The 27550-nt window shown below is 36.7% G+C and overlaps 1 protein-coding gene across 3 annotated transcripts in view; it reads right to left on the reverse strand.

The window, feature by feature from the left end:
* The window catches only part of CNOT2 (CCR4-NOT transcription complex subunit 2), a 132111-nt gene that overhangs the window by 55881 nt on the left and 48680 nt on the right, over positions 1-27550 (reverse strand). For 2 of the 3 annotated variants that reach the window (XM_040491437.1, XM_040491435.1), the window contains exon 2: positions 23309-23381. In XM_040491437.1, coding sequence (XP_040347371.1) covers positions 23309-23381 — 73 coding nt within the window. Of the gene's footprint in view, positions 1-23308; positions 23452-27550 lie in introns of all 3 variants that reach the window. The other variant, XM_040491436.1, reaches the window with a different exon arrangement.

The raw sequence follows: 27550 nt of genomic DNA on the forward strand, positions 1-27550 counted from the left end.
CACACACACACACACACACACACACACACACACACACACACACACACAAAATATGGTGAACTTATTCATTCAACAAATCTTTGCTGAACTTTTGTAGCATACTATGCCTTCAATGCTCCTATACTCATTTGTGTTAATCTCAAACTTATAGATAGTAGAAATGTTCCAGTCTTCCTGTCTAAATTTCAGAGAATAAGATGTTTGAAGTTTCTATTCCTACAGATATTAAAAATACAGCTACTTGCCTAAAATCTTGACAATCAGAAGAACAGCATGTCTAAAGCTAGGGAAAGGAAACTAAAACTTGCCTTATTCTGAGACCAAATTACATGTAGCAAAAATTTAAGTCTATGAATTTATGCCTCCCCCACTTAGCTTCTTTTCTGAAAATAAATTTTCTGGTTCTACTATACACTATGGAAATTATGAAGTTTCTAAAGAAAAATCTAATAACTTCCTCTATATTATCATATTAATAGTTTATTCAATCTAAGGTTTTCTCTATTTCACATCTAACTAGCAAAAAGCAAACTCATTTCTTAGGCTATTAGACTATTTTAATAATTTATGAGAAAAATAATTTATAAAAACATCAAATTTTTAAACTAACAAAAATGATTCACTGGTGAAATGGCCCAATCTCCACCCTCAAAATACTGATGACAGTACCATTTTCCCTCCAGACTTGCTCACCACATACTTACCTGTGCAACTTCTTTCAACATTTGCTACTCTGGGCATTGGAAAGCTCAGAGCTGAAGTGAAGAAGGAAAGGTTGGAGGGTGAACCATGACACCAGCCCCACACTAGAGGCTCCCCTGAGATACTACAGCAGGGTTGACACCATAGCTCTGAAGTTCAAACTCCAGCAAACGATAAGAAAGGAGTCCAACCAGAACATGATAAACAATGGGATTCTTCTGCTCTTTGAAAAATTAGGAAATCCTGCTATAAATATCTGAATGTCCAGTTTCAACATTATGACTCCCTGGTTCACATCTTCATTATTCCCAACCCCAGAATCATCTCTGAGACTGATTCAAAGTATGAATCAACAAAAGGACAGGGGGCAAAAAAGCTTTCTATAAATTTACACACATTTTCAGAAAATGAAAGGACAGGGCTCACCTGATGATCATGAAACCATCTAAGACACTATGTGAAAATACTTTGCCTATTCATTCCTCGTATACTTTTTCTTGTTCTCCTAAGCACTCAACATTAAATCTTAGACTATCATACACATTAACACCATCAACCAGCAGAATGACAGCTAGATTACATGAACGTATTTAAACTCCTAAAAGTGGATCAGTGAACTTTTTAAAAACCAGAGATACCTTTTGGTAGAAGTATATTCCTTGGGAAGAAATGATTCAGAACATTCCATCCTAAAACACTATAATACACATTCTTTTCAAATGTACATGGAACATTCTCCAGAAGAGAGCACATATATTAGGCCACAAAATAAGTCTCAACAAATTCAAATTTCTTAAAAATGCCCCCCGCTGATAAAAACAAGTAAGCAACCTTCAATTAAAATAACCTGAAACAAACTAGACAAAGAGAAAAACTTAAAGACTTAAAGAAATCAATCTAAATAGAGGACTTAAAAGAAATACGATTTATTCACAATAAACTCATTTATTCACATTAAAAATGTGAATCTTTGTTTTACAATAAGTGAATTATTCAGAAAAGGCTAGATTCTATTATGAATACTAAGGCTAATAAAAATAGATGCTTAAGTTATTTAAAGATAACACCTATTCAATAATATTACTGAAGATGACAAATATTTTGAAATTGTAAGCTAAATATAAAGAAGTATCAGAAAAATGATGTTATATGAAGCAGTTAAAAATGAAAAAGTATTCCTTCAGCAAGGGAACATAAGACCTTTAAAATACTTCTAAAATACCTTGCCCTATAAATTAAATCAATAAACATGCAGTAAGCATCTACTATGTGCTAGATATCACATTTCTACTCTTATATACTTTATCCATTGATGCTCAGAATAAAGGAACATCAGAAATCAAAAGGGAATGGAGGTGGAAAGACATTTAAAATGGCTTTCTGCACCACTACTATGGTTTCCAAAGCCTTAGTTAACTCACCCTTACTTCTAAATCTATTATCATTTCCCCTTCTCTTGTGGTGTTCCTGCCACACTACTCCCCAACTCCTGTCTCCAGCCCTTTGCATTTCTATCCTCTAGCAATGCTTTTCCCCTAGATATGTATCTATATGGTTTCCTACCCACCCCAACTTCAGGTATTGAGTCCTCTAGTGAGGACTTCCCTGTCTATTTAAAATTGTACTACCGGGGCACCTGGGTGGTTCAGTCGGTTGGGCGTCTGACTTCAGCTCAGGTCATGATCTCATAGCTTGTGAGTTCGAACCCGCGTCGGGCTCTGTGCTGACAGCTCCGAGACTGGAGCCTGCTTTGGATTCTGTGTCTCCCTCCCTCTCTCTCTCTGCCCCTCCCCTACTCGCTCGCTCTCTCGCTCTCTCTCTCAAAAATAAAAAAAAAAACATTAAAAAAAAAAAAAAACCTCTGGGGTGCCTGGGTGGCTCAGTCAGTTGGGCGTCCGACTTCGACCCAGGTCACAATCTCACAGTCCGTGAGTTCGAGCCCCGCGTCGGGCTCTGGGCTGATGGCTCGGAGCCTGGAGCCTGCTTCCGATTCTGTGTCTCCCTCTCTCTCCACCCCTCCCCCGTTCATGCTCGATCTCTCTCAGTCTCAAAAATAAATAAACGTTAAAAAAAATTTTGAAAAAAGAAAAAAAAAACCTCTAAGTAAAAAAAAAAAAAAAATTGCACTACCCTTTTCCCCAGCTTAAGCACTCTCTATCTCTCTTCTTATTCTTTTTCCATAACATTATCAACAAATAATATATAACGTATTTTATTTATTTTGTTTAATGTCTTCCTTTGTTCTAAAATGTCAGCTCCATCAGAACAGAAATTTTTGTCTGTTCATTTGTCTTAAGATCTTGAATTGTGCCTTACACATGAATACAAAGAACATGAAGATGTCCTCATCTTATTCCATGCATGCCATTACCTGAGTGTTATTTGACACTAACAGACCAATGCAGTGCTTACAGCACAGGGCAAAAATTTTATGAACACAACAATTACTTTTAAAAGTACAGGATTATGTTGAAAAACTGTTAAAACTTACATTTATGAAACATGAATGAAATTGTTTCTATGGCTTTTCACAATGAAATTGACAACTACCTCCAAAATATCTAACAGACTACCAGAAACCTTCAGTGGTTAGAGTGCCATACAATGAGAAGTACTAGATAAGGACTGGGAGATTAAAAACACTTTTTTTCCATTTCCTCATTTTTTTTCTCAAGTTAGATTACCTTTTTTTAAAAGCTGTTTTGAGAGTATTTGAGACTTACAGTTTAATATCAAGAGATAAGGCATGTCTCTTTTGTATCACAGAATCGCACTGGAAGAATTATACTACTTAGAGCCACTGGGTTGCACTGTAGTCCGTGGGAATATAACTCCTTGGAGTCAGCCAAACAGTGCATTGCCTGAACAGTCTACTACAGTGGGCGTGTTACAAAGTAAGCACTAATAAGTACTGAATGCTTACCGAATGATAAATACTGTTCAAAGCACTGTGTGTGTGTGTGTGTGTGTGTGTGGGTGTGTGTCTCCCTCCTCACTTAATCAGAACAATACCTCCATAAGATGATTACTTTTACCTCAAATTGATGCACAGAGGGTGGAGTCTATAGAATCTAGACAGGTCAAAGATATTTCCGTATCACAGTTATCATGAAGAGTACCCAGGCCTTGCAACTCCAATAAGCTACCAAAGGTTTGTTCTCCCGAAAAAACCCAAGTGGATAGGCTCTAAATTTTGATACTTAGCCAAAGTGCAGGTAAAAGGTGAGACATGGACCTGAAAATTGAAGGATGAAGTAAAGACTTACGTTTTGTAATTGTAAGTTTAATCCTCAGCTTTCTTTCCTTAACCTGTTTACAGAACACTACCAATCAAATGTAAGAACAGCCCTCTACCCCACCTTCAAACTTGTATTTTCTGTGGAAAAATGAAATTGCTCAACAGAAAAGAATGTCACACACTATCAAAATGAGGTCCCCACCTATCAACAAAAAGACTAACAACTACATGTTAACAAGCTCTGTTCACAAACACTGTCACCATTTTTTAAAAACCTGTTATTTGGAAATAATTTTAGACTTACACATGAGTTGCAAAAATAGTACCAAGTTCCCATATGCCCCACTCTCCCCAGTGGCAACATCTTATTTGACCACAGTATCAAAACTAAGAAATTAACTATTCACTAAACAACTTTATACAGATTTCACCAGTTTTTCCACTGATGTCTTTTCTTCTATCCCAGCATCCACATTACATTTAGGTTTCCTCAGTCTTCAACCTTGGACTTTACCTCAGTTTCTCCTTGCCTTTCACTACACTGATGTCATTAGTTACATTAATGTTAATTAAGTACATCATAGAGTGTTCTGCATTGTGGGTATGTCTTGTTTTCTCATGACTAGATAGAGGTTATACATATTTAAAGCCACCTCACTGCAGAGATAATGTGTCCTTCTCAAGTGCATCCTATATGATGGATATATACATGAGTGCATATGATGGTAATATGTTTTATTATAGGTGATTAACCCTGATCTTGATTAAGCTGGTGCATCCACCAGTCTTCTCACCTGTAAATTACTATTTTCCCATTTTATTTTTTTTTTTCAACGTTTATTTATTTTTGGAACAGAGAGAGACAGAGCATGAACGGGGGAGGGGCAGAGAGAGAGGGAGACACAGAACTGGAAACAGGCTCCAGGCTCTGAGCCATCAGCCCAGAGCCCGACGCGGGGCTCGAACTCACGGACCGTGAGATCGTGACCTGGCTGAAGTCGGACGCTTAACCGACTGCGCCACCCAGGCGCCCCATATTTTCCCATTTTAAACAATGAATGTTTTGAAAGAAATTCTTTGGGAGCATGCAAGTATCTGTTCATCCTTAAATTTCTGCCTACTAATTATACCATTCATCCATGGATATTGCTCGCATCTATTATTGTGATGCTCTAATGGTGATTTGTTATTTTCATTCTTCTATACTGTTTGTTAACTGAAATGTTTCTATGAGGAAACCATTCAACTTTTAAAGACTTCACTCTTAAATATCAAGAGTGTCAAAGACTTCACCTAACTGGTTGAAAGTAATACAGGTAGAAAGTGAAGAACAATGTCTCAAAATTGTTCCTCTAACAATCACATTCTTTCAGCTTTATTACATTGCCTTTATTCCACTAGAAAATGTTTAAAATTTCGTATGTCCCAGTCTCTCTTGGCATCTCTGGCCCTAAATGAGAAAGATCTCTTCTTTCTTTTATCTTTGAAAAAATACCTTCCTAGTTTTCACTAGCATATGTACGTACTATTTTGTCTTTAATTTACTGAGCCAGGTTAAACAATAAAGAGATAATACTACAGAACACATATTTTACTAGAAATACCAGTGAAATTATTACCTCACCTGAGAAGAGAAATGGCTATTGTATTTACGGGTCTATCAGATTCTAGGAAATCTTCAGTAAGGGAATTCAAGAGAAATCATGCAATTGTTTGCTTTAGGTTAAAGAGAATCACAGCTATGATGACTCCATATGTGAGCTGTAATATATGTACTGACATGTCATGTTTTATGTGTCTTTCCAAGTGGCCTTAAGTGCTGAGAAAAGGTCTAGTATTTCTGTGTATATACTACACAGTACTTACACAACAGAAAGTATTCAATCCTTAACTAAATACTGACACAGAAGCTTGTTCTCTTTGTCAGAAAAGACTTCTTATCTGTCTTTTCAACCAAAATATAATTTTTAAAAATGAAATCTTGGGGGCACCTGGGTGGCTCAGCCGGTTAAGCGGCCGACTTCAGCTCAGGTCATGATTTCGGGCTCCGTGACTTTGAGCCCCACGTCGGGCTCTGTGCTGACAGCTCAGAGCCTGGAGCCTGTTTCAGATTCTGTGTCTCCCTCTCTCTCTGACCCTCCCACGTTCATGCTCTGTCTCTCTCTGTCTCAAAAATAAATAAATGTTAAAAAAATACAAGGATAAACAGAAAATTCTGAAAGCAGCAAGGGATAAACGTGCCCTCACATATAAAGGGAGACCTATAAGACTCGTGACTGATCTCTCTTTTGAAACTTGGCAGGCCAGAAAGGATTGGCACGAGATCTTCAATGTGTTGAACAGGAAAAATATGCAGCCGAGAATCCTTTATCCAGCAAGTCTGTCATTTAGAATAGAAGGAGAGATAAAGGTCTTCCCAAACAAACAAAAACTGAAGGAATTTGTCACCACTAAACCAGCCCTACAAGAGATCCTAAGGGGGATCCTGTGAGACAAAGTACCAGAGACATCGCTACAAGCATAAAACACACAGACATCACAATGACTCTAAACCCGTATCTTTCTATAACACCACTGAATGTAAATGGATTAAGTGCGCCAACCAAAAGACATAGGGTATCAGAATGGATAAAAAAAAAAATGGATAAAAAAACCATCTATTTGCTGTCTACAAGAGACTCATTTTAGATCTGAGGACACCTTTAGATTGAGAGTGAGGGGATGGAGAACTATTTATCATGCTACTGGAAGCCAAAAGAAAGCTGGAGTAGCCATACTTATATCAGACAAACTAGACTTTAAATTAAAGGCTGTAACAAGAGATGAAGAAGGGCATTATATAATAGTTACAGGGTCTATCCATCAGGAAGAGCTAACAATTATAAATGTCTATGTGCCGAATACCAGAGCCCCCAAATATATAAAACAATTACTCATAAACATAAGCAACCTTATTGATAAGAATGTGGTAATTGCAGGGGACTTTAACACCCCACTTACAGAAATGGATAGATCATCTAGACACACGGTCAATAAAGAAACAAGGGCCCTGAATGATACATTGGATCAGATGGAGTTGGCAGATATATTTAGAACTCTGCATCCCAAAGCAACAGAATATACTTTCTTCTCGAGTGCACTGGAACATTCTCCAAGATAGATCATATACTGGGTCACAAAACAGCCCTTCATAAGTATACAAGAATTGAAATTATATCATGCATACTTTCAGACCACAATGCTATGAAGCTTGAAATCAACCACAGGAAAAAGTCTGGAAAACCTCCAAAAGCATGGAGGTTAAAGAACACCCTACTAAAGAATGAGTGGGTCAATCAGGCAATTAGAGAAGAAATCAAAAAATATATGGAAACAAACGAAAATGAAAATACAACAATCCAAACGCTTTGGGACGCAGCAAAGGCAGTCCTGAGAGGAAAATACATTGCAATCCAGGCCTATCTCAAGAAACAAGAAAAATCCCAAATACAAAATCTAACAGCACACCTAAAGGAAATAGAAGCAGAACAGCAAAGGCAGCCTAAATCCAGCAGAAGAAGAGAAGTAATAAAGATCAGAGCAGAAATAAACAATATAGAATCAAAAAAACTGTAGAGCAGATCAACGAAACCAAGAGTTGGTTTTTTGAAAAAATAAACAAAATTGACAAATCTCTAGCCAGGCTTCTCAAAAAGAAAAGGGAGATGACCCAAATAGATAAAATCATGAATGAAAATGGAATTATTACAACCAATCCCTCAGAGATACAAACAATTATCAGGGAATACTATGAAAAATTATATGCCAACAAATTGGACAACCTGGAAGAAATGGACAAATTCCTGAACACCCACACTCTTCCAAAACTCAATCAGGAGGAAATAGAAAGCTTGAACAGACCCATCACCAGCGAAGAAATTGAATCGGTTATCAAAAATCTCCCAACAAATAAAAGTCCAGGACCAGATGGCTTCCCAGGGGAGTTCTACCAGATGTTTAAAGCAGAGATAATACCTATCCTTCTCAAGCTATTCCAAGAAATAGAAAGGGAAGGAAAACTTCCAGACTCATTCTATGAAGCCAGTATTACTTTGATTCCTAAACCAGACAGAGACCCAGTAAAAAAAGAGAACTACAGGCCAATACCCCTGATGAATATGGATGCAAAAATTCTCAGTAAGATACTAGGAAATCGAATTCAACGGCATATACAAAAAATTATTCACCATGATCAAGTGGGATTCATTCCTGGGATGCAGGGCTGGTTCAACATTCGCAAATCAATCAACGTGATACATCACATTAATAAAAGAAAAGATAAGAACCATATGATCCTGTCAATCGATGCAGAAAAGGCCTTTGACAAAATCCAGCACCCTTTCTTAGTAAAAACCCTTGAGAAAGTCGGGATAGAAGGAACATACTTAAACATCATAAAAGCCATTTATGAAAAGCCCACAGCTAACATCATCCTCAATGGGGAAAAACTGAGAGCTTCTTCCCTGAGATCAGGAACACGACAGGGATGCCCACTCTCACCGCTGTTGTTTAACACAGTGCTGGAAGTTCCAGCATCAGCAATCAGACAACAAAAGGAAATCAAAGGCATCAAAACTGGCAAAGATGAAGTCAAGCTTTCGCTTTTTGCAGATGACAGGATATTATACATGGAAAATCCGATAGACTCCACCAAAAGTCTGCTAGAACTGATACATGAATTCAGCAAAGTTGCAGGATACAAAATCAATGTACAGAAATCAGTTGCATTCTTATACACTAACAATGAAGCAACAGAAAGACAAATAAAGAAACTGATCCCATTCACAATTGCATCAAGAAGCATAAAATACCTAGGAATAAATCTAACCAAAGATGTAAAAGATCTGTATGCTGAAAACTACAGAAAGCTTATGAAGGTAATTGAAGAAGATATAAAGAAATGGAAAGACATTCCCTGCTCATGGATTGGAAGAATAGATATTGTCAAAATGTCAATACTACCCAAAGCTATCTACACATTCAATGCAATCCCAATCAAAATTGCACCAGCATTCTTCTCGAAACTAGAACAAGCAATTCTAAAATTCATATGGAACCACAAAAGGCCCCGAATAGCCAAAGGAATTTTGAAGAAGAAGACCAAAGCAGGAGGCATCACAATCCCAGACTTTAGCCTCTACCACAAAGCTGTAATCATCAAGACAGCATGGTATTGGCACAAAGACACATAGACCAATGGAATAGAATAGAAACCCCAGAACTAGACCCACAAACGTATGGTCAACTAATCTTTGACAAAGCAGGGAAGAACATCCAATGGAAAAAAGACATTCTCTTTAACAAATGGTGCTGGGAGAACTGGACAGCAACATGCAGAAGATTGAAACTAGACCACTTTCTCACACCATTCACAAAAATAAACTCAAAATGGATCAAGGACCTGAATGTGAGACAGGAAACCATCAAAACCCTAGAGGAGAAAGCAGGAAAAGACCTCTCTGACCTCAGCCGTAGCAATCTCTTACTCGACACATCCCCAAAGGCAAGGGAATTAAAAGCAAAAATGAATTACTGGGACCTTGTGAAGATAAAAAGCTTCTGCACAGCAAAGGAAACAATCAACAAAACTAAAAGGCAACCAACAGAATGGGAAAAGATATTTGCAAATGACATATCGGACAAAGGGCTAGTATCCAAAATCTATAAAGAGCTCACCAAATTCCACACCCGAAAAACAAATAACCCAGTGAAGAAATGGGCAGAAAACATGAATAGACACTTCTCTAAAGAAGACATCCAGATGGCCAACAGTCACATGAAAAGATGTTCAGCGTCGCTCCTTATCAGGGAAATACAAATCAAAACCACACTCAGGTATCACCTCACGCCAGTCAGAGTGGCCAAAATGAACAAATCAGGAGACTATAGATGCTGGAGAGGATGTGGAGAAACAGGAACCCTCTTGCACTGTTGGTGGGAATGCAAATTGGTGCAGCCACTCTGGAAAACAGTGTGGAGGTTCCTCAGAAAATTAAAAACAGACCTACCCTATGACCCAGCAATAGCACTGCTAGGAATTTACCCAAGGGATACAGGAGTACTGATGCATAGGGGCACTTGTACCCCAATGTTTATAGCAGCACTCTCAACAATAGCCAAATTATGGAAACAGCCTAAATGTCCATCAACTGATGAATGGATAAAGAAATTATGGTTTATATACATAATGGAATACTACTTAGCAATGAGAAAGAATGAAATATGGCCCTTTGTAGCAACATGGATGGAACTGGAGAGTGTGATGCTAAGTGAAATAAGCCATACAGAGAAAGACAGATACCATATGTTTTCACTTTTATGTGGATCCTGAGAAACTTAAGAGAAACCCATGGGGGAGGGGAAGAAAAAAAAAAAAAAAGAGGTTAGAGTGGGAGAGAGCCAAAGCATAAGAGACTCTTAAAAACTGAGAACAAACTGAGGGCTGATGGGGGGTGGGAGGAAGGGGAGGGTGGGTGATGGGTATTGAGGAGGGCACCTTTTGGGATGAGCACTGGGTGTTGTATGGAAACAAATTTGACAATAAATTTCATATATTGAAAAAAAATTTTTTTTTAAGTAAAAAAAAAACAAAACAAATCTTGTAATCTGTACTTCTAACCAAAAAGTAGTAGTAGGAACATGGTCTTTTCCTGCCTCACCTGAAACAAATTTTAAAAAAGGATAAAATATATTAACCAATGGTTTTTAGACATAGAACATAAGGCAGCTCAAGACAACCCCTGAAAGAAGAGGAAAGAGTAAATGTGAGGCTTACAAACAGCCTTGCTTATAGACTGGAGGAGTTTCTGGGCTCCAGTGCAGTCAGAAGGAGCCCTGGTGGAACTCAGAAATGTCCACCACGAATTGAGTAAGTGTAGCTGAGTCTAGGTGGGCCAAGGCAGAGTGTACCACTGCCAAGTCTAGGTGAGTCTAGGTGGGCCAAGGCTAGAGAGTACCAGACAGAAGAGAGCTGCAAAGAAAATGAGTTCTAAAGACCCAAACAAGGTGTCTCTGGAAGCTTCAGCTAAGCACTGATCAACATATGCATGGAGCAAAGTACCAGAGGCTGGAAAAAGAGTGGTAACAACCTCCAGGGCTCACACAGGGCTGTTCCCACAAGTCAGAGTATTAAAATATAATTCACAAGGCACTGTACAGTATTCTCAGAAGAGTACAGTTGGGAAAAATTAGACCTAGACTAAAGGCTACTGGGTTTCTGTGTAAAACACCTTAAAATTAAAGGAAAAGGAAGTATCAAAGAGCCCAAACAGCTTCTAAGTAACTACATTCTGTCATCAAGAAAGCTCAAGAATATTAGCAAAAATACAAATATATAGCACCAAAAAGGTAAAATTTCCAAGGGCTGGTATCCAAACAAAAACTACCAGGCAACAGGGCACCTGGGTAGCTCAGTCAGTTGAATGTCCAACTTCAGCTCAGGTCATGATCTTGCGGTTCACGAATTCAAGCCCCTCATCAGGCCCTCTGCTGTCAGAGTGAAGCCTGCTTCGGATCTCTGTCCACCTCTCTCTGCCCCTCCCCCACTCGTGCTCTCTCAAAATTAGATAAAACACTAAAAAAAACACACAGAGGAAAGAAAAAAATTTAAAACATCAGTAAGCTGTGGGACAACTTCAAGTGATCTACTATACGTATAATCGGAGTCGCCAAAGAAAAACAGGGAGAGAACATTTAAAGAAATGATGGATAAAAAATTCCCAAATTTGATAAAATCTCTAAACACAAATTCAAGGGGCTCAATAAATTTCAAACACATGAGTCATGAAGAAAATTATACCAAGACACAGCATAATCAAAATCTGTAAAACCGGTGATAAAAAACAAAATTTAATACTGGGGCACCTGGGTGGCTCAGTCAGTTAAGCATCCAACTCTTGATGGCTGACAGCATTGAGCCTGCTTGGGATTTTCTCTCCCTCTCTTCCTGTCCTCCCCAGCAACCTCCTTCTCTCTCTCTCCCTCTCTCTCTCTCTCAAAATAAATAAACATTAAAAAAAAAAGTTAATATTAACCAGAAAGAAAAAGTTATGTTATGTAAAGAGGATTATGTAAAGACCCCCCCACAAGGGGGTGAGTGGTCAGTTGGTTAAAAGCATCTGACTCTTGATTTCGGTGCAGGTTCTGATCTCAGTTCGTGGGTTCAAGCCCTGCATCGGGCTCTATGCTGACAGTGTGGAGCCTGCTTGGGATTCTCTCTCTCCCTCCTCTCTGCCCTTCTGCTACTTGCACATGCACTCTCTCTCTCTCAAAATAAAGAAATAAACTTAAAACAAAATGACAGATTTTTTTTTGTCAGAAATTATCTAAGCCAGAAGACATTAGAGCAAAATCTTTAAAATACTAAAAACAAAACAAAAAACCTGTCAATCTTTAATTCCATACCCAGCAAAAAATCCTTCAAAAATGAAGAGCAAATAAAGACTATTACAGACATAAAAAACGTGAAAGAATCCATCACTATCGGAAAGGCATCACAAAAATGTTTAAAAAAATTTTTTTTAACGTTTATTTATTTTTGAGGCAGAGAGAGACAGAGCATGAACGGGGGAGGGTGAGAGAGAAAGGGAGACACAGAATCTGAAACGGGCTCCAGGCTCTGAGCCCGTCTGAGCGGTCAGCACAGAGCCCAACGTGGGGCTCGAACTCATGGACCGTGAGATCATGACCTGAGCCGAAGTCGGACGCTTAACCAACTGAGCCACCCTGGCGCCCCACAAAAATGTTTTTTAGTTAAGGTCTTTCCTGATAGCTCTTTATCCTGTAGACTCACATTGTCAGAAATAATTCAAAGAGTAAAAATGCGGCTTGCTATAAGCACAGAACTAACTACTTGTTAGATATGTAGGAAAGAGGTACTTGACAGAGATACTATAAAAGACCTAACAGTCAATTTTCAAAAAGTGTTTTCTTTAATGTTTATTCATTTTTGAGAGGCAGAGACAAAACATGAGAGGGAAAGGGGCAGAGAGAGAGAGAGAGAGAGAGAGAGACAGACAGACAGACAGACACAGAATCTGAAGCAGGCTCCAGGCTCTGAGCTGTAAGCACAGACCCGATGCAGGGCTTGAACCCACAAACTGTGAAATCAGGACCAAAGCCAAAGTCGTACGCTTAACCGACTTAGCCACCCAGGTCCCCCAATTTTTTTTTTTAATCTTAGTAATTGGTATATCTAGAAAGATGTAAGATCTTTATATCTATATCTAGAAAGATATAAAGATCTGTACTATTCTAGGGTGTGATAGTTTAGGAGTAAATACAATTTGAACTTATGCATGTGTACAGGATGTCTGAAATTGAGAACCAGAAATATCCATTTACTCTGACTCTAAAAGTGTCCCTAAAATAAACTGCTTGATGAAATTGGGTCCCAAAGATTATAGGTTGGAAGTTTTTGTAGTATGTCATGAGGATATTCATATTCAAGTAGCGATCAAAGAAGCCCAACTAAACGAACTGTGGACTAACAGACATGACACTTGTGGGTTAAGCAAAAGTTCTTTTTAAAAGAGCTATCTTCAAGATTATAAACTTTGGAAGAATCAAGATGATAGGCTGTGTAGGGAACCACAACATGTGTCATTCCTTAAATAAAAATTTAATTACTTTAAATAATTTTGCCTAGGTTACACATAATAAAAAAAAAAACTTTAAAAGTTCTCCAAGTGAAAGGAAAATGACAATATAAAGAAAGCTAAGGAGGGGGGCGCCTGGGTGGCTCAGTCGGCTAAGCGTCCGACTTCAGCTCAGGTCACAAGCTCGCGGTCCGTGAGTTCGAGCCCCGCATCGGGCTCTGGGCTGATGGCTCAGAGCCTGGAGCCTGCTTCCGATTCTGTGCCTCCCTCTCTCTCTGCCCCTCCCCCATTCATGCTCTGTCTCTCTCTGTCTCAAAAATAAATAAACATTAAAAAAAAAAGAAAAAAAAAAGAAAGGTAAGGAGGGAAAAGGAAAGGGAACTGAAGGAGGCAGGCAAGAAAGGGAAGAAAAAAAGTTGTAAGAAGAGAAAAAAGGGAAAAGATAGGATGGAAAGAGAAAAGAAAGAATGGCAAGGGATGTTTTCAATTATGGATGATGATAAAAAGCAGAAATAATAAGCCCCCTCAAATTACAATGAACAATGAGAATATATAATAGAAGCAAGAAATGCTTCCCGTAAGAAGTGAAATTTCACTTGAGACCTAGAAAATGATTAAGATCATGTTTCTGGTACTAGGATATACTATACACAAAAACCAAAATGCTCCACTCAAAACCAACTTAAAAATGTTCCATGAAGTATTGGTTCAGCCAATCAACAAATATTCACTAAGCATATGCCAGACCTCATTCACAAATGCAGATACAGTGTGAACAAAATATCAGTGAAAACTAACATAGAGATTGCATCTTTATTTTTAAATGAATTGTTAAGGGAGAAAGGGAAATTCAGCACCTCAAAACAAAGTAAAAGCTAGAGTTCAGAGAAGACACAAGCTTATATCCCCAAAGGAGAATTTGCCCAAGGTAGGAAAGCTGTTAAAAGACATTCTCAAAAAGCAAGTACCTCAAAAGGGTATACCATAATTGTAATAACCTCTTAGTGAAGAAAGCACTTGAATGTCATGATTTTGATGCTAGGCAGAAAGAGGTAAAGGAAAGCTCTTCTGAGAATCAACAGCCATAAACCAGCCTGAATTCACACTACCTATATGGACTGCAACCTAAGGTAACATTTTATTTTTAACCGGTCCTGGACTAGTAGACTCTTAGGCACCAGCAAAAGCAAATGCAAATCAAATCCCCTTGGGGGATGTCCTTCCACCTAGTCCTCAACAAATTCCCACAGCTAAGAAACATGAAATGGTGACAACACACACACAAGGAAACAAGGTACCACAAGTGAAAACCAGCAGAAACAAAAGACATTAAGAATGATCTGCCAGATGGGCGCCTGGGTGGTTCAATTGGCTGGACGACCGACTTCGGCTCAGGTCATGACCTCACAAGTTCATGAGTTCATGAGTTCAGGCCCCACATCAGGCTCTGTGTTGACAATTCAGAGCCTAGAGCCTGGAGCCTGCTTCAGATTCTGTGTCTCCTGCTTGCTCTCTGCCCCTCCCCCACTCATGCGCGCACACTCTTTTTCTCTCAGAAATAAACATTAAAAATAAATTAAAAAAAAAATGATCTGTAGCAATTTCCAATTGCTGGATTTATCACACATTAAACACAAGAATATAATAATTAAAGAAAAAATATGATAGAATCCAGATCTAAACAAAGGAATGAATAATGATAATATGTGAATAATAATGGGCAAATATGTGGGTAAAGAAGACACAGACACCAAGATTAACAGATATGATCTAATGGGAAAAACAGCAATACACCCACCAATCGATCAATACACATTTTGTTCCAAGTTCATAAACAGGTAAGTGGTATCATACTAACTATACTCTCTAGCTACAGTGAAACTGCATGAGAAATCAGCAACAGCTAGAAAACTAGAAAAATCTCATAGGTTTGAAAAATTTTAAATGACAAATCTGTAGCAAGGCTGACAAAGAGAAAAGGGACATAGTCAACAATCTTAAATATGAAAAAGAGGCTACAGAAAAAAAATCTCTTTATCCTGATAGAGTATATGCACGCACAAAGAAATACTGCAGAAAATATCATACTGGTGACAACTTAAAGCTTTTAAGACAAGAAATAAGACAAAAGATTTCTATTAACACTTCAACAATGTATCAGAAATATTAGTGAGTTCAGAAATCAAGTTATAAATAATAAAAGTATCAAAACTGCAATTTCCAGATGATATGCTTATCCACATGAAAACTCCTTAGGAACCTGCAGATAAATTATAAGAATAAAAAGTTTAGCAACATTAATGGATACAATAATCAATCTAAAAAAAATTGAGTGTAGAGGCACCAGGGTCGCTCAGCCCATCTGGTGAGTGTCAACTTCGGCTCAGGTTATGATCTCACCATTAGTGAGTTCAGGCCCCGCTGACAGTTCAAAGCCTAGAGTCTGGAGCCTGCTTCAGATTATGTGTCTCCCTCTCTCTCTGTCCCTCCCCTGCTCAGGGTCTGTCTGTCTCTCTCTCTCTCTCAAAAATTAAAAAAAAAAAAAAAAAAATTAAAAAAATTTTTAAAGATATGGGAAAATATCTTCACTTACTTGATTTCAATATGGAAATGTCTTACACAGCCTCCATAAATTCTTTAAAAAAACTTTGACGTCAAATGTCGTATCAGTATGAACACTGTTGAGGTACTCAAAATTATTAAAAACACTCCTAAAAATATTCTTGAAAGGGCTTTTGTGAATTTAAGTTTCCTGAATTTTGAGAACATGGCTTGGTTCAAAATACTCTTCTAACTTCATCAAGCTCCCTCTTCGGTTGTTTTTCTTTTCTTTTTTTTTTTTTTAATTTTTTTAACGTTTTATTTATTTTTGAGACGGAGAGAGACAAAACATGAATGGGGGAGGGTCAGAGAGAGGGAGACACAGAATCCGAAACAGGCTCCAGGCTCTGAGCTGTCAGCACAGAGCCCGACGCGGGGCTTGAATCCACGGACCGCAAGATCATGACCTGAGCCGAAGTCGGCCGCTCAACCGACCGAGCCACCCAGGCGCCCCTCTCTTCGGTTGTTTTCATGTAACGTTTAAAAATACTGGGTTGAGCATCAGACTCCTGATTTTGACTCAGGTCATGATCTCAGGGTCATGGGATGGAGCCCCACGCTGGGGTCCGTGCTCAGCGTGGAGCCTGCTTAGGATGCTCTCTCTCTGTCTCTCTCTCCCTTCCCCCACTGCCCCTCTCCCCTGTTCAAGCTCTCTTAAATATATACATATATATATACACGTATATACATATATATACATATACACACGTGTGTGTGTGTGTGTGTGTGTGTGTGTGTGTGTTTATCTGGCTGTTTTCTGAGATTTTCTGGCTCTGTCCTCCTCTCTCATTTTTATCTAGAGGTTCCTCTTTCCTCTGTCTCTGTTGTCTCTATCCTGCTCAATCATGATTCTATTCCCAGAAACTTCTCAGCAGAATCCTGGAAGGGAGCACTGGTAGGCCAATCTTGAGAGATGACAGAGCAAGGCTGCTCACGTTAGGCCTCACGACAGGTCCTTTACACAGATCTAATATACAGGTGGGCAACATATCTCCCAGTTTCAAACTGGATAATCACTTTCAAATTGGTTGTTCACCACTCCGAGGTGCTTCTATTCTCAGGCAAGATACCCCAATGCTTTTCTCTACCTTCTTATGTACTGAAACAGATACACGTAGGTTTTTTGGTTATTTCTCATCTGCTTACATTTGGGAGGGTTCATGGGGATACCTCATCACCAAGTTTTGTTATAAATGTTTTCATGGTTTGGGTTTTGCTACCCAGTTGATCTATTTTTATGTGGGAATTCAGAAAGATTTTAAAAACTAAGCTGCCCTCATCCCAGAATCTAAGCAAGGCCTTAGAGTATATTTTGAAAATTAATTTTGCTTACTTCTGTATTTTTTCTGATTCATAGAATTATCTGCACTCATGTTTTAATTTTCCTGATGAATGACTTAATGATGAACACATACTAATATTTATGAATGAAGCAAATTACTTAAATGAAGATTTTTTTTTTTTCCCAAAAGAGAATATATTTCCCAACAGGAGCACTACAGTGAATACAGATACTGCCAGATATTTTAAATGTTGGGAAAACACAGCAGTTATCTGTCAAGATACTATGCTAACTACTGTTAAGTGGCTTAGACCTAATTACTCAACAGAGCTGTTCAGTTACTTCTTTTGGCCTAGGGGCACTGTGAAAACATTATCAAGACACTAAGGGTACCCTATACCATGTATCTTGATGAAACTTGCTTTCTGGAAAAAATCACCTCATTTGATGATTTCAGAAGATGGAAAAGAAGTATCAGAAGATATAATGCAATGAAAGTAGGCTAACATTGTTAGCGTCCTGTAATTATGAGCCAACGATGAGTGCCTTGGGAATTCATTTAACTTTATGTTCTTGGCCAGGGGAAGAAAAATAAGGAGGAAATAAAAATAAAAAATAAATGTCAAAATTTATTAAAAAAATATTCAAGTCATGGAGTCAACAGGATTTCTGTTGTTGATAATGTGATCATGACATAAGCAGAAGCATCACATTCAAAAGTGTAATTATAGGCACTAACCTCATTGTGTAACTGCAAGTGAATTTAATAGTCATCCATTTTGAATGTCTTCTATACCCTTGCTTCATCTCTGGCCACAAACAATAGGGTACAGCCATTTGTTTACAAGAGTTTCAAAAGAAAGGAAGAATAAACTGTGAACCAGCTCATTGGTTTCAGACATCGATTTCTGAACCAATTCCTTCCTCAGCTAACTCCTGTTTACCTTAATGCAGTGCCAAACAGCAACATTGATGAAAGCCTCCATCTTTCTGCTCTAGGTACCAGATCTACTCTGACGACTCTTGAATTGCTACGTACCCATTTGAAAGAAAATTCTTGTTCTCTTCATTAAGTGTTCTTTATATTCATTATGCATTTTTAACATACTTTAACATCTTACAGATTCTAAGATGCTTTGATGTTGGTGCTGTTTTCAATCATACTAGAAGGTATCAATGAATGGTTACAAGCTACTATGTTACAACTATGATTCTAAGATACCATGTTGTAAGATGTATCCTGACAGCAGAAAAATATAAATTTTCAATAAAATGTAACTCAGAATAAAAGAAACAGGGTACATCATTCCTTATTTACATTACATTTTTATTGCAGTGTAAAAAATAAAAATGTAATTTGTATATTGTGCTGTATAACTGTCTTGGACACCAAAAGGAAAAATATCTACTGATGTATTTGTGTTAAAATAATTAAGCAACTTGTATTTTAAATGCTTTCTATTATGCAGAAATACTTGAGTGAATAGTCAGATAAGTATTTAGTGTTTCGGCCATATCTGGGAAATTGTTCTGGTTGGGCTAGAAATACGTTCTTTTTTCCTATTTGAAGTAATGAAATATATGGGCAAAGTCACCTCACAATACATAAAGATGCACCTGTATACACCGAAACACACGTTACAAAACTATAAAAATAAAAAGAATGAAACAGAAAATTCAAACTAGTGATTACTTCTGAGAAGGAGGCAAGGGAAGGGTGGCACACGGAAACTTCTCCATTAAGTGTAATATGCAAGCTGCAGAAAAATGCTAATTTGTTAGAAACAAAGACAACAAATTACATTTGCACTTGCATCGTTATTTGAAAAGATCTGAAAAGATATACACTAAACAGTTAAGGTAAACTTTCAGTCTATTTTATATTTCCATTATTCTTCAAAGTTTTTGCAACGCATACCTGTAACTTCTGTGATTTAAAATATAAAGGAAATAAAATATTTAATGATGGGGGAGGGAGAAGGAAATGACAATACAATCACTGCCATAATTCTGTGGCATGTTATATCCCACAAAGTTAATGCAGCAGTTTCAACTGTGAGGTATTCTTCAGGAACATACGGATTAGGATGCGTTAGATTCAGTTTATAGGTAACAATGAACTAACCAACATGACATTATCAATGACCTCATATTATAAAAAGTTCCATTCAGAGTAACATCTAAAAATCTTGGAAATATCAGTAGTTATGTTACCCAGCACACTCTACAATTTCTTTCTTTCACTTAATTCGTTTTATTTAACGTTACTGAAACATTCATTAAACAACTATTATTTACCCAAAACCATGGTAGGTACTGGCAGTTCCAAGATGAACAAATATAGCTCTAGCTCATACAGTAGTACCGTCCAAGACAATATTCTGAAATGACCTAAAATTTCTACATCTGCACCGTCTGATATGGTAGCCATTAAAGGAAAGTAGCTGTTAGGCATTTGAAATGTGGCTAATACAACTGGAAAACTAAAATTTTTAAATTTTAATTCAAATACATTTAAATCTAAATAGCCACTTGTGGTTAGTGCCTAAAGTATTAGCACAGGTCTACAGGAAGACAAGGACAAATAGATAGCTTACAATGTATTTGGTCAACACTAAACTATAAGTATCTACAAAGGTTATGAGAGCAAAGAAAAAGGAACACTGAGCTCATATAAGTGTACTTCTGGAAGTACTAATAATACCTAATTCTTGAACCATGTGAAACAAAGGTGAGGCATTACATGAAGAGGAAACAAGTAAAGGCTTAAGTGTAAAAGCGTATGGTAGGGAGATTAAAATCAGTTTTGTATTCCTAACTGAAAAAAATGCATACTAGGAAGTCAGAGGAGAGACACTGGAAGGGTAAATAAATGCAGATTGGGGTCAGAATATGGAAATACTGTATAAAGTTTAAGAGTTTGGTTTTATTACATACGAGATGGAAAGCCAGTGATGAGTTAAATTAGTAATTAGCATGGTTGGATTTGTACATACTTATCATTGAAATAAATTAGTAGAAATTAAAGGAAGGTAAGTAAATACTGGCAAAACTGGGGGATTATATTTTCCTGAAAAAAGCTTGGCAATCCTTTCAAAACTGAATGAACTATGAACCATTTAAATAATTAAATTCTCACATGAACTAATAATATAGCAGTCTAAGCAAATAAAAGTCAACTACTAGATTCAAACTCCAAAAACTTAACTGGGTTTAAATTTATAGAAAGAAATGAAACAAAGTAAATACCAGTATAAAAATCAGTACTTCAACCAACACCCATTTGAAAGTCATTAGTTTTTAGCACAAAGGTGAAGGAATACATTTTCTTAAGCTAAATTCCTAAGGCTTTTTATCAGGTCTACAAGGAAATGAGAATTAGAGACCTTTCTTATTAAACTCTGGAATATTAGCCTATTATTATCAGGATGCCTAAATATCACTATAAATCATCAAGTGCCCTTCAAAAACAAAACCCCACGAAAGATGAACTGAGTGCAAACACTGGTACAAAGAAATCCTATTTTATCCATGAAAAAAACAAAATTCCTCAAAATGGAATTTTTAAAAAAATCCAAATCATTTCGTGTCAGCATATATAAACTTTTAGTGCTACCCATACAAATACAAGTGATTTATTTGATATTATTTTGAATTTCCCATGTGCTTTTAATATATTCATCATCACATCAGAAAGGGAAATTATATTTCTATATATGTCCTTTCCAAGAGAGGCTTCAAAAATAAAATAATTATGCAATGGAGATTTAAACAATTGTTTCCAACAATATTTCAACATGTATTAAGTGTTACTAAGTAACAATAAAAAAGGAGAAATATTTTCAGACAGAAAAACTCTAACCAAGAATTTTTTCAAAGAAGCTAAAGAACCTGGATTATTGGTAAATAATGTAACTGGAATAATATAGTATTTTTAGAGTAGAGTGAGCAGGAATTAGAAAATCTCTTCAATACAATGTCATTTTGTTCCTTTCTTAATGAAAAATTTGGAATTCTATATTAAAATGATTCCATGAAGTAAATTACCATACTGTATAACCATACAAAAGTTCTATACTTACACTTTACCAACCTGATTATGAGCACCAAAAAGCCACATAGCCTAGAATCACAATACTCTTAAAATAATTTAGCAGAACCTATCAAAAGATGCAACAGCCCAAGCAGTGTGACCACTTAAACTCTTATGAGTCAAGGTACTTGGAAGTGGTTGTGAGGCCGGAGGAGCTAGAGCTAGTAGGAAAATGAGCAAAGGCCATGTTGGTCAAGTCTGTAAGAACCCTGAATAGATAGAAAAGGTTACAGGGAGAACTGTGTCTGCAGAGCCACAACTACGGCTTATTAAAATCATAAAGTTCTGGCAAAAAACTTCAGACAGCAAATGAAAGGAAGAACAACTGGACACTATTTTTATTAGGCACAGTGCCCAAATGAGAACCTAAAACAAGTAAATCTAAATCTTGTAATCAAAGGATCTTTGCTATAAACACCATGAAGACCCATTCACAATTTTTTTCCACTATTTACCTTTCCAATTTGAGGGAAGAAAAGATTAACTGAGCTAAAATAAATGATTAGCAGGGAAATGGTTAGTGAATCAAAGCTGCTGCTATAACACTAAGTTGCCTTCAACAGCTTAGAGGGAACAAAACTGGTAGGTGGCAGGGTGTGAGGGAAGCTGAACATGTATGTACCCATGCAGAAAGCCTACAGCTTATCCTTACCTGAGCTTTGAACTATTCTGTACTCTGAATTACTGCATAATTTGGTAATGTTATTATTAAAAAAGGAGAGTTTCTTTGAAAAATGAAATTCAAAAAAAATTTTTTAATCACTATTTCATACCACTATCTTTAAAATTCACCTTCCTTTAAAACCTCAGAAAGAGGAATATTACACTTCAACCACCTTTAAGCATCTTTACATGCTACATGTAGGGAATGGATACTATTAACCAGCTTAATAAATGACAAAACAAGGGGCGCCTGAGTGGCTCAGTTGGTTAAGCGACCGACTTCGGCTCAGATCATGATCTCGCGGTTTGTGAGTTTGAGCCCCGCATCGGGCTCTGTGCTGACAGCTCAGAGCCTGGAGCCTGCTTTGGATTCTATGTCTCCCCACCCCCTCTCCTGCTCCCTCAAGCTTCGGATTCTATGTCTCCCTCCCCTGCTCACGCTCTGTGTCTCTCTGTATCTCAATAATAAATAAATGTTAAAAAAAAAAAATTAAAAAAAAATAAATGACAAAACAAGAATCTAGCATTATAAGGATAGCAAGTGAATGAGAAATTCAATAGAATTTGGGTCTCTGAGCACCCTGGGATGTTGCATTTCTATTTCTTTTATATTCTAACCAATTTTGTCTACACATCTGTAATGCTCTATTAACCCTGAATATAGCCTAAGAATTCAGGTTTATTCCTCCAGGAATAATAATATGTACGTGTGTGTGTGTGTGTGTGTGTGTGTGTGTGTGTGTACATACACACACACACACACACACACACACACACTCAGCACTTTGTTTTATGGAATACTAGCTCTGAACCCAGCCATGGAGTCATAAATTGTGTACCAGATAATCTAAGATTTGACATATACATAAAGAATTACGTTGACACTAACAAAATATACATTTATCATAAGCATGATTTAAATGTTCCCAACTATTTCAGCTGTCAAAGCCAACACATGCATTTTAAATTATAAGCCAAAGTTTTCATATTGAAGTATATCCAATTTGCTGGTTTCAATTAAATATAACATATTAAACAGTTCAATGTAGCAATATGATCAAAAGACAAAAAGGGGGAAAAAAAACTGATCTTACCTGGTAGTTTCTTTTCTCAGATAATGTATGTCCATCAGTCCTCACCATAGAGTCGTGTCCTTTCCTCACAGTACTGGAGGCAATCAAATAGAACTGTCACTCAAGGGTCGTGTCACAGGAAGGACCGCCCACCAGTTCTCCCTCTAGAGTGGAATTATCCAAAAGCCGTCAAAATTACTAACATGTAAACATATGAACAGCAGCAAAAATATCCAATATGATACATATAAAACAGAAACAAAAAGTACTATTTTAATATCATAATGCATCTTTCTCTTAACCATCTAGGGAGGGCTAGACTGGTAGATACTTTAAAAAATTATTAAATATAAAAAACTCTTATACTCTCTCCAATTAAAACTGTACACCAGACCTCACACACAAAGAGGACACTTATGGTCAATAAAACAGTGGACAAAAAAAGTTCAGCCCTCAACTGATATATTTTTTCTTTTAAATACTCTATTAGTCTCAGAAATACCCAATTAATTCAGATTCAGTTGTGTAATTTCAAATCATTCGCCTCCTAAGGCTTGTTTATCAGAACTGTTATTCATTCAGTTCATGAGGTTTATTTCTATGCCGTAAGACTGGAATATATCATATATTCTCAGGATGATTAATAGATGCAAACTTAACTCAATATTCTATTTAAAATTTACTCCAAGGAAGAGTAGCAACATATGCCAACTTTCTGGATGCCTTTGTCCTTCAATACTCTAATTTCATAATGCTCTATTTATTTATTTTTTACATTAAAGCAGAGAAATAATAGAGCTTATTTCTTAACTTGAACAGAGATAAATAAACCCAAAATGATGAGGCACTATGTACCTCAGGTACCCAAAAAAAAAAAAAAAAAAAAAAAAAAGTCACTGAAGCAGAGGTGAGAGTCCCTAGAGATGTAAACTCAAAAATGTAAACTGTAAACTGAAAATTGAAAGACCAAAAACTCAAAAGTGGTATCTACAAAGAAGTTGTAAACATTATCTTTTCAAGACAAATGTCTCTCACCTGTTTCAGTAAAATGTTTACCCTAGGGAAATGGTACATATCCTACTGAATTAATATATAATAGTTGCTAACCACTAAAAGTTCAAATTTAGAACAATTATTTAACATCACACGAAATATGCTTTGGGATAGGCTAACAAAAACCTTTAATTTAAATTCATAGTTAGCATGAATCAATTTTATTAAAACCAATCAACACACACAAACACCCCCCTATGGATTACCTCCAAAAAGCAATCTAGTAAGGACAGAAAACATTTTCAAGGAAAATAAATCACTAAAAATTAGTATTATTACATAAAAGAATTCACATAATGAAAACCTACGTTCCATCTTTGGTTTTATGTCTAATCACAAATACAAAGCTAGTGGGTGCTATACTTTTACTTAATGTGGACCACCTTACATTGTATGTTTGGCTGAAATACTTTAAGACGCCTGACTCTAGGCCAAAAATGTTAATTGCTCATTACCAATTTATATGTACCAGTGATATTAAGTATGTCTCTCAAACATAACAAATGAGAAAGATTTTTTAAACTGTAGGTATATTTACTGCCATAAATGTAATCTTTATCATCTAGCAAGGAATTAGGTTAATCATAAAATAAAATTATCAAGTGAACTGATGCACAAGAATAGTTAAGTGACACACATTCAGCTCCAATTTAAATGTTCATGATTGTTACAAAATGGGAGCAAAACTATTTATTATGTATTTTTACCCCCCCACCAAAAAAAACCTAATCCTATTTTAATGTGTTCTTTAATATTTATTTTTTTTTGAGAGAGGGAGAGCAGGCATGAGTGAGGGAGGGGCAGAGAGAGGGGGAGCCAGAGGATCTGAAGCGGGCTCTGTGCTGACAGCAGAGAGCCAGCTGAAGGGCTCAAACCCACTGACTGTGAGATCATGACCTGAGACGAAGCTGAATGCTCAACCAACTGAGCCACCCAGGAGCACCTGATGTTAGTGTTTTATAAAAATAATAATTTAAAACAGCACTTGCCAAAACTATTAATCTACTCATGGCAACTCTGAATTCAATGGATAATAATGTAAAATTTCAGTTTTTTCTTACAGGGCAAATTTTATTTTTCCTTATTAAATTAGCTATGTTTACATTAAAGCCCATACATTACCATCACATTATACTAGTTTCATCAAAAGATGTTAGCAATCTAAAATCAGGCAAGGCAATTTTCAAAGTAATGTAATGTACGTTAACATAACCTAACTATGTAAAAAACTATTATGAGAACTTTATATGCTAAATAAATAAACCTTAATTAAAGGTAAAAGTTATTATTTAATCTGTAAACTTACCAGTTAAAAGACAAATATTAACTTTGGAATACTATGGATTTTAGCACAAAGGGAAAACTTGTTTCTGTTCATTTCTTTTGTTTCTCCCTCTTGGGATAACTTCAAATATTTCATGTCTTAGGGTTTCAGTCAACAGCCACTATCTGCTCTAAGCAATGTATGAATCAATATTCTATATTGATCAATAACTAAGAATCATCATCTCCTTTTGACAAACAAAGGAAAAAAGGAACGAAGGCACTCTATTTTCTTCTGGGTAACCACGAAAAAGCAAACATTTGTCACCATTATCTTATATTAAGCAAAAATGTTCACTAATAGATTGTGTTGATACTCACTGGGAATGAAAAGATGCATAATAGATGAAAGAGAATGTAAGTATATATGTAAGACAGAGTATGTGAAAAGGAGAAAGTATAAGAAAACATGCACTCTAGCTGCCTATATATATAAAAAGTTTATACACTGGTTTTCCTACAAAGTCCTAAACATTCAAAAAGTCAGAAAAGACAAATATTTATAAAACTACCATGAAATTTTCTGTAAGGCAGAATGCCTTCCAAGATGGGAACACAGAGACTATACTTACTCTCCTACCTTAAATAACTAGAAAGTTAGATAAAATATATAAAACAATGATTTTCATCTCAGGACAGAGATCATCAAGAAAAAAGAACAAATGAAGTAAGCCCTACTGCAGCCTGTAGAGGTATGAGGCTAAAACATGGGAGGGGGAGGCGGAACCCAATCAAAACCTAATGGTCTCAGTGAGCTAAGGGAAACAAAAAGAATCCAAAGTTAGGGGAGACACCAAGCCAGCTACAATTTGTAGGGCAAATGAAAAGAAGGAAGCTGCAGAGAAAAAGAGCCTCAAAGATCTGAAGACAGATCACTCTCAGGGTTTAGCTGAGTAATTATCTGTGCACACATGTGAAAAACTACTTATTCTAGAGAAAAAGCCTCTGAAAAGTAATCAACCCAATCCCCAGAACTTATGTTCCCATCAACTACAGTAGGATGGCTTTAACACAGCGCGGTATTGAATAGAGTTCAGAAGTTAATGAATGCCTAAACAATGAAACCAAAGAAGCCTTAGACTAAGGATGTTATGGACCAGCACTAACAAAGTTAAAACCAAGCCTCAAAAGGATGAAGCTATTTCTGCCATAACTGAAACCCAAAACAAAACCCAACAATATTTAAAATAATACAACACACTCCAGTATTAAATAATATAAAATTAAATATCTGGCATCCAATTGAAAATTACCAGTCATGCAAAGATGCAGGAAATACACCCCAAACAAAGTAAAATAGAACATAGAAGGATCCAGCAATGATCCAGGCGATACAATCATTAGACAAGGAGGTTAAAACAGGTATTGTAAACATATCCCCCAAATTCAAGAAGATAAAGAAAACTATGAATATGGTAACAGAAATGCAAGGGCATGGAAAAGACGTAAGTTGGCAACACAGAGGAATTTATAGTGACAGAAAAGTTCTGTATCTTGCTTGTGGTGGTGGTTATATGATTCTACATGTTTGATAAAACATCACAGAATGATAAAGACATACCAAAAAAAAGTGAGAGCTTGTGCCAATTTCTGGTTTCGATAATGTGCTGTAGTTATGTTAAGATGACGTCATTGGAGGAAGATAGGTGATGTGTATATGGGACTTCTCTGTACTATTTTTGCATCTTCTTACAAGTTTATAATTAGTTGAAAGTTAAAAAGCTTTTTTAAAAGGCTCAAACTGGGGGCACCTGGGTGGCTCAGTCCGTTAAGCTCATGTGGGATCCAGCCACTCACTGGGCTCCATGCTGGGCATAGAGCATACCTGAGATTCATTCATTTCCTTCCTTCCTTCCTTCCTTCCTTCCTTCCTTCCTTCCTTCCTTC

The sequence above is a fragment of the Herpailurus yagouaroundi genome, unplaced genomic scaffold (assembly GCF_014898765.1).
Source record: "Herpailurus yagouaroundi ecotype Mexico unplaced genomic scaffold, PumYag 182, whole genome shotgun sequence".
Lineage (NCBI taxonomy): Eukaryota > Metazoa > Chordata > Mammalia > Carnivora > Felidae > Herpailurus > Herpailurus yagouaroundi.